Source organism: Bremia lactucae, linkage group LG5, assembly GCF_004359215.1.
Source record: "Bremia lactucae strain SF5 linkage group LG5, whole genome shotgun sequence".
Classification (NCBI taxonomy): Eukaryota; Oomycota; class Peronosporomycetes; order Peronosporales; family Peronosporaceae; genus Bremia; species Bremia lactucae.
This window is the reverse complement of record NC_090614.1, coordinates 459,243-474,789: the sequence shown is the minus strand read 5'-3', so window position 1 is coordinate 474,789 and position 15,547 is coordinate 459,243. Positions and strand designations below refer to the sequence as shown.

The window sequence follows — 15,547 nt, the reverse complement described above, 5'->3', positions numbered from 1 at the left end:
CGGGCGAAATTAATTCGCTGCGACCGCTGTTTCATCGCATCGGAATGCGGATGAATGCGGCGCAGGAATTCCGCCTCGTATTGGTCGGGCGTTTCATTTGAACGCAACACGACCGGGATCGGGAAAATACGCCCAAGCGATTTTCCCTGAGCCCTCCATGATTTAAAGACGCCATAATAATTATGTGCGTCTACAAGAACGCGCTCTTGGAGCGACGCTCTTGGCCCGTTTTAGCGAGGCCATTTAGATGGAGGGGCATCTTTGGTATGCCACCCGTCGCATAGCCACGTTCTAAACGAGTAGCTTGTAAACACCGACTGAGCACGTTCACGTGTCGTCGGCGGAGCTTTAGGCTCCGAATCCTCTATGTCTGAACATTATGGAGTATGGTCTGAGCATAAGGCGTTGTGGTTATACCCAACGGAGAAGAGGCTGCGCCTTTATGGGCAGCGCTCTCATTACCTGTCGCTGCGCTTTCCAGCGCAGGCGACGGGACAGCATTCGTGAATGATGCTGTTTCCATGTTGTGAGCCATGAGAGAAGTTTGGATGGGCAATAATGCCGCATCATCATTCCTCATGAGCTCGTTGTCCGCATCACTACTATGAGGTGACGGCAACGGTGTCGACTCATTGTAGTCGACAATGAGCGACGGATCAACATCCTCACTGTTAGAATGGGATGGATCATTTAGCCCTGTTAACGCGACAGCCGCAGTGACTATCGGCGTTCCGACTAAGGCATTAGACGTGGCCGGCGAATTAAAGCGCCGCGTGCGCTCAGTTTGAGGTTGAGTGGGCGTCTTCGCAGACGACCCACAAACGTGGCCCCTTTTAAGTGGCATCTTTGGCGCCGTGTATAGAAACACATGCGCTAGAGTGATTGAGTGAATTAGCGGCGCGTAAAGTTCCTCTCTTCTATTTGACATATTTAAAAATGTAAATTCGTTCTTAAAGGGGGGATGGTCAATTACTAAATTATAGTAATTAGACCCAACACTCGGGTGTGGTACACATTTGTGACCAACCCTTGTGTATGTGATGCACATGGGTGCATTCACATTAGGAGGGATGACGGCTAGCGTCATCCGTTATGCGAGGTTTCTAGAAAGATACGCTCGCAATACATATTAAGTGTTATTTATAGATATGACATTTTAATTAGTAAAAAATCGTATATATATTTAATACAATTAAATATAAATCAGTCTGATTACCACTTCCTACTTGTAAAGTGCGCACGAGGAGCCGGATTGCCGCTCCCGTGAAGACTCTTAATCAACTACTTAGTGTGTTGGGTGAGGTCGCTAACGCGCCCACCACAACTACCTCACTGCACGCAAGAGAAGCAGGTTAAACCGCTTCCTCGCTGTGCTGGGGTGTGTGTCTAAGTAGAGCGTGGCCGCATTACGACGTGCCCACATACACCTCATGGTTGTGTGATGCAACGAATACACTTACTCTCCATTCTTGCCCGGCATTTTGATTCAGTTGGCGTAGAATAGTGACTGCCCATGAGCACATAAGAAGCCTTGTTGACGTGGCGTATCTTTGTGCTCATGCTTCTGTACCCACCACCACGAACGCAAGCAAGCCACGCCTGCCTAGTTTTTCGGTATTGTTGTCCTGCGTGCGTAATCTTATGTTGAATAACCTTCTCGCCACACAAACGTTTTGATTGTCTCCTCCGCTTCCTCCTGGTCTCATAAATGAGTTCTGGGGTGGAGCAAGCGGCATGATGAAGACCGAGTATTACTGTTGGCGGAGTTGTAGCGATGCACATTCAAAACGATCTTTCCCTATGGCTACTATAACTTGAATGCATCCATTTTAGCACTCCTCTCTTTTAAGATCTCTTCTGTTTTAAGAACTTATAATTGTCCCGACTTGGGACCAAGTCAATTATCAAAAAGCCTATCTGCTCTTTTATTTGGCCCGAGCCGCTGTAACGGGGTGTGCCATTGCATAAATAATATTTCCTATAAGAGGGGAATATTAATAAAGAAGTATAAAATTACGGAAGCGGTATTACACACTCCTTTTGGTATAGCCACACTTCTCGAAAAAAAAAACGAAAATAGTTAAATGGGAAAGATTGCCACCCCCGTTTACAGTGAAAAATATTCTTGCGTCTATTCCAGGAATATTCATACTTCTTAAAAGAGAGTTATCCTGCCCAAGCTTTCCAACAAAATGGAAGTAGTGGTGTTTTTCGCTAGCAAAAGGGCTTTAAACGCAGAAATGATAGAGTGAATTAGTGAAATTTCATATAGCAAGCATAGTACGGCAAAGAAATAAGGCGATCATGAACAAATAGTCGAGGCAGCAAAACGTGCACGATAGCAATGATCCTTAGTCGTAAAAACATTTCCTTTGGCTGACGTACTTGAAAAAAATTCGCGAAACAGTCTGACACTGGAAGCTCGACAAGTTCTGGCTACTATTGCGGAGATCGGGCTGGATTCTTAACACCCATAACGACATCCGGAGGCATCTCATTATAACAAAGCGGCTGCTGTCATAAAAATGCCATTCTTTTCTCTGAAAACGTGCTATGCGCCCTTTACCACGAACCACCACTCGTGCGTTAGGTCACAGCAACGGGTCACATTCGAAGTATCACAGCAGATTCAGCCCCAGAGCAGACAGTCGCCTATAAATTGGAGCTGCAGAACATTTGTGTCCTTACAAAATGAAAGTCAGCACTTAGAAGACGAGCCGACAAATTGACATTTTCAGGTATTTATTCCAGAGTCGACAGGAAGCTAAAATCGAAGCGTTTTATGCGCACCCACTGATTCGTCGCTTCGCATGCTTCGCAAAAGCAATGCATGTCTGGTTAGCAGTGAAGAGGTGACTACTGTATTAACAAGTTAAAAAAAAAGCGGAAGGGGCATGCAGCGATTTGTATAATTTCTTAGACAAGTGCGAAAAACAATACATGACAGAAAGAATCCATGCGCCGGCTGCTGGCGCAAGAGCAACGAGCTGTCAATTTTTTATCAAGTCTGATTGCTATACCGCATACTAACGCTGAGATGGATTCCAACGATCTCATTAGGCGCTTCACCGAGATCGATGCCGTGACAAGCAATTGCAAATAAAGATATCAGGCGTTAGAGATTATCACCTTGGGGCCGATCAGGACTTTAGAAGTTACTTTTCCGACGATACCATTCCAGTACTTCAGCCCAAGCCAATATATTTCGTTAAATATGCAGAGCGAGCCAGTCGCAATCACAATTGAGCTACCAGTAGCCACGGTTTTTGAGCCGTCGTGAATCACGCGAGGTCAAAGAGGCCGTTTCTTTTATCGCTTGCAACTTTTGGTAGTTTTTGTCAAAAGCAGGAACTATTTTCGATGAGACGCCACATTTTACCAACGCGCGCGAGCAAGCGAGGCGCGATTGCAGAACTTAGTTAATAAAAAAACCTTGCAGTGGCGTCTTGCAAAGGAGAACGAGTTGCTGAATTCCAGCAGTTTGATACATTGTTGAATTGAATAAATATGCGAAGTTAGTGTCGTCCTTATTTTTCGTTAACATGTTTAAACGGACAAGAAACAAATTAAATTTTGCATCCTCTTGCAAAGATAAAGTTGAAAAGGCAGCTCACTCCTATACAATTACACGTATTCGTATTTATTCCGTGATGTTTTGCTTACTTCGAAGGCGTAATCTATTGCAGAGCATGCACCTCGCCACGTACCAAAGGAAGAGTTGACATTAAGAATACAAATTAAGCGAAGCGATGTTTTCACGAGGCATCATTGATAAATAATCAAGTAGGATGGGTGTCATATGTTTATCCTGTCCTAAGCAGGTCAACCCAGCTTCACCATAGCGAATCTACGTATCGTTCTGCCCCTTACAAGAATCTTTACTTCTTAAAAGAAGGCGTCTCTTTGGTAGATAAAGCCGTCGTCCTAGTTACGGGCTTTGACTGTCTTTGAAGCTCACGGGATGGGTCAAACTGCCTCACTCCGACTCGAAATTATGAGCTAGTGGCGCAAGCGGAGCGCGTTGGTAACGAGGGTATGGTAGACCAGTTGCTGGCAAAAGAACAGGCAATACAGTACAATTAGAGCAAGATAAGCAGTTTGTGACTCTTTAATCTTCTATAGTTACTAAAACCTTCTTTCTCAGCTTCTCAGCTGTGTCCTAGGCTCCGGCTATCAGGACCGCTTTCTCAATTTGGTCTCATTGCTAAAAACGATGCCCAACTGTAGAAAGGTATTAGGTGGTACCACTGCTAGTCGATTGATGACAATGTCGATCATTGAAGAGGAGCCTTGCCACATGCGCGAGTCCCGCCTTGATGAATTGGAAAAGCATCCAGACCACATCATGCCTAGCAACGACGGCTTTGAGCAGGCAATGGAAAACCTTTCTCTCCAGTCACGAACCAAATCCAGTCCGAACGCCGTAGATTCTAGGCCACCATCGGCTAGCTTATCGTATACTTCGGCGAAGAAAAAAATGAACATGCCCGCAGATAATGACAAAGAGCCGAACGCTAGAGACTCAAGAGCAGTGTCAGTTCCTCACCGAAGCTCACGCTTGGATTTTCGTCACGATGTTAGCGAAAAGCGTCATTCAAGACATTATGCATCACCAAGTCGACAAGACCAACTTTCGCGCAATGAAGAGCATTATTCGAACGATATGTCAATGAATCAAGAAGACGCAACGCACACAAGAACGTGGACGCCTTCGTCTTCAGAGGAAGATGAACATAACCGCAAACATCGCAGTCTGCAAAATCGCCTTAAAAAGTCCCCAAAGAATACCCATGCCATTGCAACGTCGATCCCACTTCCCTCGTCAAAGCAGAAACTCGTGCCACGTCAGACAGCAAAGTCACCGCTTCGTTCATTGGACCGAAAGTTGCGAAAGAATAAACTTATTAAGATCGATTCAATGCACTCTTCGAATTCCAGAAACGATAACCAAAGTTTAGGTTCTCGTCCATCTTCGAAACGGGATTCCGTCATGCTCATTAAGACCCGCGCCAAGTCTTCTCCAATGCTGCCACCGTTTCGAGAGCCGTATGCCGAGCGCCAGCTTGTGTTATCTAATGCACCTCAGTCAAATACTACTAACCTCGTGCGAGAACGCATGCCCCGCAAGACACCTCGCTACAACTCCCCATCAAGGACTAGCAATTCACACAAACCCAAGGCATTTCCACCGCAGAGCTCGCAACCGTGTTTAACCGATATTGACATGTATGAGGACCTGCGAGCACAAGAGATCAAGGAAGCGACGTCTTCGCGACGAAAGCGTTTAGAATCGAAACCTCGCGCAAGATTGCCAACTTATACTGACGATTCTCGTCAAGTATCTTCGTGTCGGGAATCTAAAACGTACGTCATCGTGAGTCCAAAGAAATTGAATTCCGCTAATGCAGCAGAGGCGCAGCAATTTGTCTCAAGGAATCCATTTTTAAGCTCGCATCGGACTCGATCGTCTTCGCTTATTCCAAACAAGTCACCGAAATCGTTCCCTAAAAACACGACAGTTCCTCGTTCGGCATCGGCGTCAAACTTATCGTCCCATGGATCAATGCCGTCGTCTCCTCGACCAAGCACACCCCATACGCCCTTACGTCTTCGTCATTACGAAGGCCGATTTTCGAATCGACGATTGCAAACATTGTTTTACTTTTCCCTTTTTCCGGCGGAAAAAGCGCCACTGCGTGGCATTGTGCTTTGTCTACATGGCATTGGGGACCACTGTCGTCGGAATGTGAATCTATACGAGCGACTTTGCAGAGAAGGTTTTGGCGTGATTACGTACGACCTCTTGAACCACGGTGTCAGCGACCTTGATCAGCATAAGACTCGCGCACACATTGGCAACTTTAGGCACCTTGTCGATGATACAAATGACTTTATTACATTTGCCAAGCGATTTATTTATGTCGATGCACTTCGATACTGGCGAACGCACTATTGCGTTGACAATCAAAAGACGTCTAGTGAGCAAACCTTGCAACCGGAGCTTCCCCTCATTATTGCAGGAACATCATTTGGCTCGCTCATAGGCATTCACACCATTCTCGCTGGCGAGCACACTTTTCACGCGGCGGTCTGGGGCTCTCCCACAATTGGGGTGACGTGGACTCCGCTACTTTGGGCTGAGTCGAAGCTATCGAAACCACTAGCTGCCATTTTGCCAACCGCAAAAGTCGTGCCTGCCGTTCAGCACGATCGATTGTGCCGTGATCCAAAGTTTTTGAGACGATTTAAAGCGGATCCTCTTACGTCAATGGACATGATCACGACACGTACTGGATACGAATCACTTCAAGCAATGGCATTGTTACAAGACGATAAGCGGGTTACGGACCCCGGCAGTGCCTTTTGTGCCGTATCAACGATCTTCTTAGCTGGTTCTGCGGATGGAATTTCCGATCAGCAGGCAGCGCTCAAGTTTTTTGGTTTAATGGGAAATTTCGACAAGGAGTTTAAATTGTTTGATGGATTGTTCCATTTGGTGTACGAAGAGCCAGAGAAGGAGGATGTCTTTCGGTACCTCGCTAGATGGTTGCACCGCCGCTTTCCTGTTGCGACGCAAGTGTCCGATATGTAGTTCCTTTTTAAAATGGTAGCGGCGATGGATGTTAATTAAACTCTATGTTCTGCATGTACTTTTGATTCCTTCAAAGACATATTGACAGCACAAGATATTTATTATGACTCTTTTAGGAAATACTCCTCATGTAACAGGACACTTCGTTACATTAATACAACGAGCTTTACTGCCCCAAATGCTGCTTTGGCTATCTCTGCTTTCCCAACATCACCGCGCTATCGCACTCGCTGTTTTTGTTTCTTTTTTTCGGTTTCTTATTTACGCAAAACTCAATCATATTACGTAGTTATCTACGTAACGACCCAAGTTGTAAACTCGAAAAATATTTATGTTGCGTTTTAAACGCGCTTAATTTAGTGATATAAGCTTCCAAATCGCCGAAACAAATTCATGATTACGCACGCCCTCTGAAGCTGCTTCACTCGCTATTCAGGGTGTTTTTAACCCTACATACCGAAGACTACTCTGCGTGCAGTCGTTTGAGGCTTTTTTTTTGCCCCAACGGAGACCTCACCGTCCACGGGTGATGCTATACCCATACCCAGGCTGCGCTGCTGCTGTTGAGACGGAAATACATTTGCTCTTTGAGTGTACCCAGCGGCCCAGATTTGGTCGTTTTTTTGTTAATTGCACCAGGTATCCCTACCCACAACATGTAATATGCAATGTCGTTTCTCAAATGTAATGCTGACTTGTCAGTTACGCTACAAATAATGTTATAGTTAGTGTTGGAAAAGAATGCTAACGTTTCGAAAAGCCACTTTTTGTCAGTACCCGACGGCACATTCAGTATAAAATTTGAAGCAGATTACGGACAAAGCTTCAGTTCTAGTGCCGAATTTTTCACGACCACAAAGCAGCTTTAAAGACCATGTTGGCCATCACGAGTTTTCCACGCCGCTTTCCGACCACAAGCAAGCGACCGTTACTTCCGTCTGCAAGATGGATCGGTGCTTTAGCCATGCGAGACTCGTTTCTTGATTTCGTAACAAGCTCTATGAGTACAGCATCATCTCTCGCTGTTTCGTCCTCGCATACGCCATTATCATCTCGTGCTTCGACTGTATCGACACTCGTGAAGAATCAATCGATAATCAAAAGCACCAATGTGCTCCGATTTTCCACCTTTGCCGCCTCTGCTGACATTGTGCATGAAGAAGACCAGCAGCTTCAGCATCAAATCGATTATGACGATACTTTTTTGTTTGGAGAGCGTGCCGATAATTGGTTTACTACTGCTCGTAACCCGCGCACGGACTCGTCGTTTCCAGGCAGAAATCGCGCTACCGGTCGCCTCAATGCCCTCAAGGCCCCGAATCTTCTTTCCTGTTCGCGCGACGAAATGCTCGACTACTTTGATAATTCGTGGGCAATGACAGACGCGCTTTTTTCTTCACTACAGGGAGCGCGTGCGTTTATTACTCCACCACCGCACTATTTACGCCACCCGTTGATATTTTATTACGGCCATCCCACCTGCTTTTACGTCAACAAATTTCTTGTTGCAGGGCTCATTCAGGAGCCTGTAAATCCATTTTTTGAACAAGTCTTTGAAGTGGGTGTCGATGAGATGCGCTGGGACGACATGAGCAAGAACGAAATGCATTGGCCTCCTGTAGCTGACGTTCTCACGTACCGACGCCAAGTTTATCACCTCATTCGCAACGTTATTATTACCCATCCAGGTCTTGAACCTGGACACAAGCAGATTACCGAAACGAGTCCACTATGGGCGCTCCTTATGGCGATTGAGCACGAACGGATTCATCATGAAACGTCGTCCATGCTGATGTTAGAGCATCCGCTTGAGTTCTTTCATAGCACGTCGCTACTACCGTCGTACCATGAGTCACTTATCATTGACAATGACGATGTTTCACGACAGCCACTTGCTGGTGTAGATTACCCACATAACGACTTTGTAGCGATTCCGGCAGCAAAAGTTCAGATTGGAAAACCCCGTGGCTTTCCGTCTTTTGGATGGGACAATGAATTTGGTCAGCGCGAAGTAAGTGTTCCAGCTTGCCGAGTGACGAAATGTCTTGTATCGAATGGGGAGTTTGCCGAGTTTGTGCGTGATGGAGGGTACCTGGAGCCGTCCTTTTGGAGCTCAGTAGGTTGGGAATGGCGCTGTTTTCGCAACACCAAGTGGCCTGCGTTTTGGGTCCAAGACGGACCTTCTGGCAGTCAGCGTTTTAAGCTACGAGCACTATTTGACGTGGTGCCCATGCAATGGACGTGGCCTGCGCAAGTTAATCGACATGAAGCTCAGGCGTTTTGCATGTGGAAACAGACAAAGCAAACGGACAAGAAAGTGGTCTATCACCTTACTACTGAGCCAATTCATCAATTACTGCGCGATGCAAAGGACCGCTCGGAAAACGTGTCAATTGACGATGTTTCAATGACACATGAAAGCACGAATACTACAATCAACCTCAATTGGGCTCATTTGTCGTTTTCACCAGTAAACGCGTCTCCCTTAACGGGTCAAGGGTTCCACGACGTGTTTGGAAATGCGTGGGAATGGTGCGAAGACATGTTTTCAGCACTGCCTGGGTTTCGTGTTCACCCTTACTATGACGACTTTAGTGAACCCTGTTTTGATGGTGAGCACAATATTATTATGGGTGGGTCGTTTGCTAGTGCTGGCGCGAATGGTGCGTCAAAGTTTTCACGCTTTCACTTTCGTCCACACTTTTTTCAACATGCAAGTTTTCGTGTCGTGGAGCAACGAATGGACAATGAAGGACTTATAACGCTAGCGACAACGGATGTTAATGCTCCACCTCCTTATGTAAATGGAAACTCATTTCGTTCTACTGAGCAAGTTGTGGTATCCGAGAATGGTTTTGAGGCTCGTAAGGGGAAAGGATTGAGCTGCAGAAGTCTTTTTGAGGACCTACAACAAAAGAGCGAGCGAGCACTGGAGTCGTTTGTTGCTTCTTTGACTTATGATGGGATAGCCAAGCCGATTGTAGTTGATGGAGGTTTAATTGTCGCTTCAAATATGCGCCATATAGTGGATTGCGGTGAAGTTATAGTTGTAATGCCTAGTGACGAGGCACATTATGCTGTCTTGAAAGGCAATTATGAGCTTATCCGGACAGCTGAAGTGCCGGTGTTTACTCAGGAAAGCGCAACGAAAGCTTCCTTGGTTGCTGCAACCGTGTCGGCTTGGAAGAAGCTTTAAATGGTAGCGTAACTGATAGTACTACTACTTGTTCTCTTTCTTAAATTTGACGATTTGGAAAACTCCACAAAATTGTCTGAGAATGTACTTTTTGGAATTGCAACTGACCAATGTTTTATTAGTATTGGGCTGTGATTACGAAAAGTTATCCTACGTTAGTGACACATATAAATGTCGCTTTTATTAGGTCTGATTTGAGTCGCTTTGCCCGTTATATTTTGTTTTGTAAACAAAATCCGAAAGATTACTCCATCACGATAATGTTTTAGCGTGCTTAAATTCTTACGTGGCGTACTTAAGATCAAAAGTTCGGTCCTTTTATTAATCGAATTATTTGAAGTCATCTCGACGTACGTGACAAAGAATTACAAACTTTTATATATTTATATCAATCACCCATTTGCCGATTACAGAATCATTGCCAATCACCCATATTCACGTCATTATGATCCGACTGCTCCATGTTTGAGTGTTGCAAGTCATGATCGTCATTAATAGCGCGATAAGTCCGATTCATTATAAAGTCTTGGCCCGCCATCGTCCGCGCTTGGTCCGACTGTTGCTGTTGTTGCAATTCAGAGCCAAAAATGTGGTGGTGGTGGTCTGGAAGCTGACGTGATGGTCCAGAAAGGCCTTGAGAGCTAAAGATATCTTGAGAATGCATCTGCCCTTCACCGCCATAAAAGCTTGTAGGCGGTGGTGTGGGCACTGATTGTTGTGGAGTGCTACGCGAAATCTCGTACGGAGTCCCGCGTAAATTTGCCGATGCATTCCCGACAAAGTGGCTCGACTCTTGATGCCGAGTCACGTCGTGCATTTCCATACCCATTTGTGTTTGCACGTACATGTCTTGTGGATTCGTTGTCGCAATGCCAGAAGACAGTAACAGTCCTTTCGACATGTCCCCGTAAAGAGGATGCTGAATCTGGCGAGAATGCTGTTGTTGTTGAATAACTGCTTGTTGCTGGAGCTGCTGTTGTTGTTGATTTAATAGCTGCAAATGCGACGATCCAGGTGGTACGACTTGAGGAAGACTTGGCACTTTACTGTGATGGAATGGATGTTGCTGTCCTTGGCGCTGATGCTCTTGCTGGTGACGCTGAAGTTCCAGTCGTCGTTGTTGCTCTTGATGCTGCTTCTCCTTACGTTGCTGCTCGAGTCGTTGCTGCTCCAGTCGCTGATTTTCCTGGCGCTGATGTTCAAGCCGTTGTTGTTCAAGCCGTTGCTTTTCGAGACGTTGTTGCTCGAGCCGCTGTTGCTGGTCCAAACGTTGTTGTTGTTCTAGTCGCTGTTGCTGTTCCAGTCGTTGCTGCTCGATACGATGCGTTTCCTCAGCACAGCGCTGGTCCTCAACACGTTGCTGCTCGCAACGCTCTTGCTCCAGTCGTTGATGCTCGCGACGTAACTCTTGTTGTTGCTGATCCAGTCGATGCTTTTCTAAATGTTGACGCTCAAGACGTTGCTGAGTCTCCACGCGCTCCCTTTCACGATGCTCTCGCTCTTGACGTTCCAAGTGCTCTCGCTCATGGTACTTCCGCTCTTGGTACTCGCGCTCAAAGAGACGTTCGTGGTTTACTGGTCGATACTTTAAATGCTCTTGCTGTCGTTCAAGCGCATTCTGTTGTCTTTCCAATTCATGCTGTGTGACGGGATCGGTCTCGAGCTGTTGCTGCCGTTGCTGCTGCGTACTTAAAACTTCAAGCGCTTGGTCCAAGAACGATTGCTGATCTCGACTAAGCTTTGATTGATGGCTACTTTGCTGTCCAGTCTTGTCAATATCTTCGCTTTCACTGTATAACGAATACTGACTTTGTAACACATCGGATGGAGCTTTGGCAGTCATGAAGGGAGTGTCACGAAAGTCCACGCGAGAGCTATTTTCCTTTGTAACCTCTGGAAGAACAGAAGACGCAATATCAGCGATTGCAAGAGACGCTTCCGCGAGATCTCCTTCGCTTTCTCGATCGTGGACATGCAAATCCTCGCTTCCTAACAATGACGAAATGCCTTTCATGTCTCCCATTGACGTCGCTTTTACTGGTAAAGCCATTTCACTAGAAAGGTTGCTGATCTCAGAGCTAAAGAAACTATGACACGGTTTCTTCGCTTCGGACTCGTCAAAGCGAGTTTCATCGTTATCCATAGCTACTTGATACGGTCCTGCTTGTTTTTCTCCTTTCTCTCGTATCATCGCTTCCTCTTTCATTCGCAAGTGCATCTCTTCCTCTTCAGCCTTCAAGTCACGACACTTTTGATATAAAATGTCCGTCATCTGGACAACTTCTGGGTTTAAATGCTCTTCTCGAGCGATTTTGAAAATGCCAGACAGTGTCTTGCGCATTCGCGCACGGTTTTTGCGAATAACTTTTAAGTTCACGTTGTAATTTTCAATTTGACGCTCGATAAGGCGTCGAGACGGAGGAATCTCAATCTTGGCAAATGGTTTTGAATGCAGTTTTACAAAAGAATTGACACGCTTTCGCTTTATGCCAACGGTAGTCAAGGAGGCTTTTAAACTCAAAGTCATCTTTTCGTAATGACACTCCATCTTCGTCCACTCATTTACAAGCTCTGTCATCTCGCGCAGCTTATCCAGCAACACTGTAAGCAAGAGCTGATCGCTGCTTGTGGTCATGAGTTTCGTGCTGTAGCGGTAAGCCGGTATAAAGCGGTCGTTCATATTGGTCGAGCGAATAAAGCTGCGACGATGATGAATACTTTCAAGAAGCGCCTCGTTCAAGTAAACTTGTTGATCGCATTTAATTAAGTCATTCGAATACTGCTCAATCGAATCCACCACTTTCTTGATCGCTTTGACTTCCAAAGCTCGTGATTCCTCCAACTCCATGAGTTCATTTTCAGCATTCTGCATATGCGTTTCGGCACGTTTAGCAAGAGCAGTTGTTGTGCGTCGGAAATGCGATTGCGACGACAAAATTTGGTGTCGAAGGTCAAAGATCCGAATCAAAGCATCGACTTCTGAGTTTCTGTCACTGGGTTTAGCTTCGCCCCCACTTTCATGTTCATCGTATTGTAGTTCAAGTCGAGTCGCCTTCCGTATTTCACGCTTTCCATGCTCAATCAGCTGCACGAGTTGCGTTTTCTCGAGATGCACGAGGGTCGCACCGGTGCTGTTTGCAATCACATTCGCTCTTTCGGTTTCAGACGACACTTGCGCAATAAGGGCATCAATCAATACCAGGAAGCTTTCTTCTGGCTACAAAACATTCCCCAAATTGCATGATAAGTAAATTGGTAAGCTCGAATGTGAGTTGGATAATTTCACGTACACTAGGCGCTGTTGTCCATTCAATATTCAATAGCTCGGCATCGACTACCGAGTTATCTTTATCTGCATTGTCGTATACCACATCGCTGACCTTTTCCAAACTCGTTGCCTCTTCAGCAGCAATAACTTTTTTTTCAGTGTCAATGGTCTCCTCTACGGAATCCGCTTCGTTCAAATTGAAATGAGGCGTTAAAGCATCTTCACGGCGCTCGTCAACGGCAGCCAATTTGTCGTTTAAATCGATCGCATTACCTGCTCCTTTATCAAAATCTGCCTTATCTGATAAGCTATCAAGCGTTACCGAAGTGATGTCCCCACAAGGCTCCTGAGACTTATCACACGCATCAGCCATTACTGCTAAATCCTTTTCGTCAATTCCCACAGTCTCAAGTGGCACTTTGTTCAAAGCTTCGTGTTCAATCTCGGCACGACTATCCTCCAATATAGCTGCTTCCGTCGCCTTCACTTGCATCTCTTTTCTCGTGCTTTCTACAATTCGCTCGACTAAAACGCGCCGTGTCTGTTGTAAAAATTCACGTATCCGATTAGCTTGGCCTGTAAGACACTTTTCGCAAAACCACGGAGTAGATGGAGCCGTCTGTAGCACTGGAATCGCGCAATTATAGTGCGTCTTGCCGTGGCAAACACTACATTCTGCTGTATGCAATGCGGCTTCTGTCCGACAGACACTGCATTTCTTCACCTACAAATGTTCCGTTAAAGTGAAGCTTTTGTTCCGCATCGCAACAATTGGCGACGCACCGACATGACTTTGTGTTTCGACGAATTTACTACAACTGCTGTCGGAATCACCATTCGATCCTTGGCTGCGGGCGATGGAGACGGTGAAGGCGCTTTTTTCTCCTTTTGCGCAGTACGAACATTCGTGCCACGCTTCCGAATATTGAGTCGGTCTTTAATATCCTTGAGGCTTTCACCCGATGCAGCGGAGTACATGGATGACCAACCGGCGTCGGTCTTTAGGGCTGTAGTGGAGGCAAAGATTGATTAGTATTTGGGTGTACGTATAGAAGGTTTTATTCAACATACATGGATTTAGTGTGCGCTTCATGTGCAGCGCACAAGGAACAGGTGACGTGTAGATTTGGTCGTTGAAACGGATGGAGCCATCGGGTAAGAGATCCGCGTACACGCGCTTACGATAGTAGGATACGTAGAGCTTCTTGGGTCCAGGAGCGAGCAGTCTCTCGCTAATGAGAGTCTTTAGGACTATGCGTGCATCTCCCTACAGTGAGCATTAGAATTAGACGCACTTGAGGAGATAGAACGATCGTGCGTCGACGGACCATGATGAAGGACTTGGCGTGTTTTAAAAGACTAGGCGGGGCACGAGGGTGATTGGTCCTTTTGTTTATCGGGTTGGTACATCTAGCATGCAATGTTGCGACTTACAATGTCGAGTTAAAATTTATTTGATTCATTTTGGCCAATCATCTGAGTAGAGGAGCCAATACTTTTTAATGAATCTGTGCACTACACGAGATAACAGCACTTTCGCAAGATAATTCTAACCTTTCGGACTCGTCATCTTAGCTGTTAACTCCGATACAAACGCTCGACATCGTCAAGAAGTTGTTCGCTTGACATAGAGAAGAAGTCTTTAGCACTGTAATAAAAAGGATTCTGTCATTATCTGTTGCCCTTGTGTTATCTGTCATGCCTCTCTACAGCTCATGTTCATCTAAGCAGTTTCTTGCAGCCGAAGCTGATCGAAGGTAATAACACGACAGGCCCTATGTCGTTAGCCGCCACTTCAACCACCGCAGCACGCCTCTTCATGCACATACGTACCTAGCAACGAAACGACTAACCAACTCAGAAATAATACAACTTCCAACACTCCTCCTCGGCTAGGACTTACCGTCATAACCAACACGCATCAAAGCACGCAATTTTGCAAGCTTGGTCGCGTCGAGTGCCTTGGTCAGCAAATCGGCCAACATTTCCTCCGATCGCACGTACTGTGCCAGCACAATCCCACGTCGGGCAAAATCGCAAACAAACTTGACTCGAACGTCAATATGTTTGGCCTTGAGCGACGACGCTTCTTCTTCAAGCTGTCGAATAGCAGCTTGATTGTCGACATGCATTAACATGGGCAATTTTGGCACTGCGACAAATTCGCATAGCATTTCGCGTATGCCTAAAAGCTCTCGCGCCACCTCCGATGCCGCCTCAAATTCGGCTTCCATTGTCGATAGTGATACACCACCCTGTTTTTTGGCACACCAGCTGACCGCCATACCGTTGAGAAGTACAATACCTCCGGTCCGAGACTTCCTGTCACTTTTGTCTGCGGCGAAATCCGCGTCGCTATAGCTTTCAAACACAATCGACATCCTGTCATTTTCGCTTGGTGTCATGTTGAGTTTCATCGACTTCGTGCCTTTTAGATAGCGCGCCACCCGCTTTGCAAGCTTCCAATCGTGAAGCAGGGGTTGATGGGTTT

General features: G+C 46.0%; 3 protein-coding genes across 3 annotated transcripts; 2 read left to right on the top strand and 1 right to left on the bottom strand.

Moving 5' to 3' along the window:
• Positions 1–4,267: 4,267 nt before the first annotated feature.
• On the top strand, positions 4,268–6,592 carry CCR75_003517 (uncharacterized protein; the record flags this gene model as incomplete). Its single annotated transcript, XM_067961611.1, has 1 exon — positions 4,268–6,592. One exon carries the CDS (start codon positions 4,268–4,270, stop codon positions 6,590–6,592), a length of 2,325 nt encoding a protein of 774 aa, XP_067821293.1.
• An 874-nt stretch (positions 6,593–7,466) lies between these two features.
• Positions 7,467–9,788, top strand: CCR75_003518 (uncharacterized protein; the record flags this gene model as incomplete). The annotated part of the gene is made up of 1 exon (XM_067961612.1): positions 7,467–9,788. The coding sequence occupies one exon, from the start codon at positions 7,467–7,469 to the stop codon at positions 9,786–9,788; it is 2,322 nt and encodes a 773-aa protein (XP_067821291.1).
• A 415-nt stretch (positions 9,789–10,203) lies between these two features.
• CCR75_003519 (uncharacterized protein) lies at positions 10,204–14,387 on the bottom strand (the record flags this gene model as incomplete). The annotated part of the gene is made up of 5 exons (XM_067961613.1): positions 10,204–13,005; positions 13,079–13,780; positions 13,840–14,063; positions 14,128–14,323; positions 14,352–14,387. 5 exons carry the CDS (start codon positions 14,385–14,387, stop codon positions 10,204–10,206), a joined length of 3,960 nt encoding a protein of 1,319 aa, XP_067821292.1.
• Between the last annotated feature and the right edge of the window lie 1,160 nt (positions 14,388–15,547).